The 3,923-nt window shown below is 40.6% G+C and overlaps 1 protein-coding gene across 1 annotated transcript; it reads left to right on the top strand.

Moving 5' to 3' along the window:
- The first annotated feature begins 491 nt into the window (after positions 1–491).
- LOC116210429 (monooxygenase 2-like) lies at positions 492–2,659 on the top strand. The gene is made up of 5 exons (XM_031544296.1): positions 492–760; positions 867–932; positions 1,055–1,226; positions 1,361–1,589; positions 1,926–2,659. The coding sequence occupies exons 1-5, from the start codon at positions 546–548 to the stop codon at positions 2,465–2,467; spliced, it is 1,224 nt and encodes a 407-aa protein (XP_031400156.1). The 5' UTR covers positions 492–545; the 3' UTR covers positions 2,468–2,659.
- Positions 2,660–3,923: the final 1,264 nt, after the last annotated feature.

The following is a 3,923-nucleotide window of genomic DNA, read 5'->3' on the forward strand; positions in this document are numbered from 1 at the left end:
ATAGATGAATAATTCAGAACTATCTAGTATTTTTTTTTTCTTTGGACAGTAGTAGTCAACAGGTCATTGCTGGTTTCGGGTTTATACTTGCTTTCTCAAGGAGCGTTTGGATTAGCTTGCACCCGTCTCGACGAATTTACATGTTAATTAGGACCAATTATAGATCGGTCATCTCGCGTATAAAAATTCGCATGATTACACATGCTACTTAACCCTGAGGAATTTGAACCTCAATGAGGAGTAAAACGGTACCACACATCCAACAGCCAAATCGAAATCAAACTCTTTATAAGCTTACAAGCCTATTCAATTTCGCAACAATGGACTCACATATTGCCTTGGGGGCTAACGGACTTGTCCAAGACCTTTGTGGGATCCACAAGCGGCATGGATGCCCTGTCCCTCTCAACATGAATAATCCATATCCATATATAAATATAATAATGGCCACTTGGACCTTTCTCATCATATAAAAATTGATAATATCTTTCCACTGGGCTCATCACATTAAACATAGCCATACATATCTTGTCCCTCCCACAATCATGGAGGAAGAAGTGGTTATAGTCGGGGCTGGCATCGGTGGCTTGGCGACTGCGGTGGCCCTAAAGAGGGTGGGTATCAAGGCGGTGGTGCTGGAGAGGGCAGCCGAGCTTAGGGCGATCGGCGCAGCCCTCACGCTTTTCCCCAACGCTTGGCTTGCCCTCGATGCCCTTGGCATCGCTGATAAGCTTACCCCGCTCTACGCTCCCATAGAAAAGTATCTTTTTCCTTTTTAGGTTAAAAGTTCATGCAATTTTCTATTAGAAGTAAAGTATTAATTTATGCTTCATTAATTGTTTGTTCTTTAATATCTTCTGTTTCAGTGGATTTGTTACCGATGTCAAGACCAAATCAACTCAGCAGTTCATGCTCTTTGCTCCCAGCAAGAGGTGCTATTCCCAAACTTGTTGCTAATTCCCGTCAATTCGGTTCGTTGTGTTTGTCGAATCTAACGTGTACTTTTGCATGTTTTGGTTGCAAAAATATTTACATGCATGCTCGCTTGATGCAGAGGTGGACCAAGACCGGTAAATCGAAAGATCCTATTACAAGCACTGGCTGATGAACTTCCTCCGAGTACAATTCGCTTCTCTTCAAAGCTCAACTCCATAGAGTCCCAAGTCGAGGATGGCCATCGGATTTCGGTTCTTGGACTTGAAGATGGAGCCATAATCAAGGCTAAGGTTCTGAACCTTTTCATATCATTTCCCGTGTCATAAACAAATTATATTTGTTTTTCAATTTCTTCTCTATGACGAGCTAGTCGTCTTTGAATTTCTGATAAATTCTCTTTTTTCTTCCTATCGGTCTAATTTAGGTGGTGATAGGGTGCGATGGGGTTCACTCAATGATTGCAAGGCGGTTGAAACTCCGTCCGCCGGTCCATTCGGGAAGGTCGGCGGCTCGTGGGCTTTCTGTGTATCCGGAAGGCCATAGGCTGGGCCGTACTGTTCAGCAATTTGTGGATGTGTCCAAGAGGGCCGCTTTTGTTCCTCTCAATGACAATGAAATCTATTGGTTCTTTGTTTGCAAGACACCAACTAAAGGTGATTAACATCTTTCTCCATTTCTCAGCCGAAAAAAAAAAATCTTTCTTCATTTCTACCATAAAATCTAATTTCAGTGGCAAATTGGTTGGACTTATTTTAAGTGTTAAAAATCAAGTGCTTAATTTTTAAGTGTTTAATAATATAATTAAGTTGGCCTAATGCTTTGTTCAAATAAGAGGTAAGGGAAGGTGGAACTCGAAGTATGAAAAGTTGTGGCTCAAATTGATACAATATCGTTTTTTTTTTTGGGTTACGGTAGGAAACAGGGCAAATTCCCTGGGAAAGATACAATATCGTTTTGGTTATAATTATACGTATATTTTGTCCTTTCAGGCGAAGACATTGGAAGCGACCCGAAATTAATTCAAAAAGAAGTAACGGAAAAGTGGGCTAGAGACTTCCCCATGTCCTACCTTGAAGTCGTCCAACAATCGGATCTATCAACGCTATCGTGGGCACCACTCGTGTTCCGATACCCATGGGACATTGTTCTCGGAAATCTGAACGCTACAAACATCACAGTAGTTGGTGATGCTATGCACCCAACGACCCCTGACCTCGGGCAAGGCGGCTGCATGGCCCTTGAGGATGCTGTTGTTCTGGGTCGACACATGGGGAACTCGATTGGACCTGATGGTAAGCTTAGGCTAGAAGACGTAGGGCAGGCCCTCAGAAAGTATGTCAGAGAGAGGAGGTGGCGGACCGCGTGGATCATCGCAGCCTCATTCCTGTCAGGTTGGATTCAACAAGATGGGTCAGGGTGGTGGATGAAGTTCCTTAGGGACGTCTTCTATAAAACTATCCTAACCAAGCTTATGAATATTGCATACTATGACTGCGGGAGGTTACCGAATAAGATGGGAACATCTAAATGAGGCAGAGTTCCTAATTGAAGTCAAACTAGTTCCCGAGCATTTTGCTACGCTACATGCTCATACTGAGAGGAAGTATTACAGAGATAAATTTTTTGGTTTATTTAGGAAATGTAATATAATATATCAGAATAAGATCATATCAATTAGTCCAGTATTTAATATTTTTGGGAGTTTTTAGATCCCATTTAACTATTACTAGTATCTTTCAAAATTTATTTTCAAATTTTCTTGTAGCCTATGAATAGGCGAGTTTTCTTTGATGCTCGAGGAACTAGTCATGATAAGAACTCCCGTGATTTGGCTCAAGGCCATCGTGTTTCAATATCTGTAGTATCTTTTTTCATATTGTATTTGATTTTTTTCATAGTATTAAATGATAATTTTCAATGTCCACCTTGATATTTTGAAACATATGGTATCCTGATTAATTCTTCGAGCAAAAAAAAGGGACCTCAATTAATTCAATTCAGTTCACTAAGTTGTGAAAATTCTTTTAGCGTGGACTTTTTTCATATTTGCAGCAGTCGAACCCAACATTTTATTTAACCGAAATAAATGGGGAAGTGCTCCAACCAATCTAAGGTTGGTATAGGAGAAAGTATTTACATATACTGGAACTTTCAAAGTCTTTCGTGGAGCAATTAATTACAGATGTAATTACATAAAATGACCTTTTCTTCCTAATTCCTTTCAGCGTTTGTTTTATGTATTTTGCAAATCTATGATATAATTGTTGAGGCATTTGTCATTGTACGCCATTTGTTCAAAAAACTGAAATTGGAGCTCCTCATTCTACGACTTTTTGTGTGCTAACTGAAATGAATTTATATAACCTTATAAAAAAAAGGGAAGAAACTGGATCATCAACATTATTAACAACTCCATTCGGCAAACTTGTACCTAATTGTCAAAGGGAGAAGTAAGAACTCAATTATATCTATTATTGTTTTATATATATTATATATAATATTATTATACTATTATCTCTCTCCTTAAATAAATATGAGGTGTTTCCAATACTTTTTAATTCCAAAAATATCTATGCCCTCCATCTCTCATGTTCTGACCGTAGCTCCTCCGACAGTCAACAGTGGATACGCTTCCACCGTTTCAAGTTCCCGCCACTCCAACAACCAGTGCTGGGAATATTGCTTTGCCTTCCAGCCAGAATCGCCCTCACCGTTAGACTATTGAGCTCAGGCTGCAATCTCCCACCCTCCTTGAACTTCTTTAGACCGCCAGTTGCCTGCCCTCTCGACCACTTTCCAGTCACTCTCTCGTATCTGATCGCACCTTTTTGACCTGCTTCTCCTCCGGCCGCCTCCACCTTTAGCGGCCCTCCATCCAACGTACAACCACGCTCTGCCTTCTGCCGTTACTTCCTTATCTCTGATCTCTCTCTCCAACTGTCGATTAACTTCCTTCTTTCTAGCAGCTTAGCTTTTCGCCTACAAGC

The sequence above is a fragment of the Punica granatum genome, chromosome 6, assembly GCF_007655135.1.
Source record: "Punica granatum isolate Tunisia-2019 chromosome 6, ASM765513v2, whole genome shotgun sequence".
Lineage (NCBI taxonomy): Eukaryota > Viridiplantae > Streptophyta > Magnoliopsida > Myrtales > Lythraceae > Punica > Punica granatum.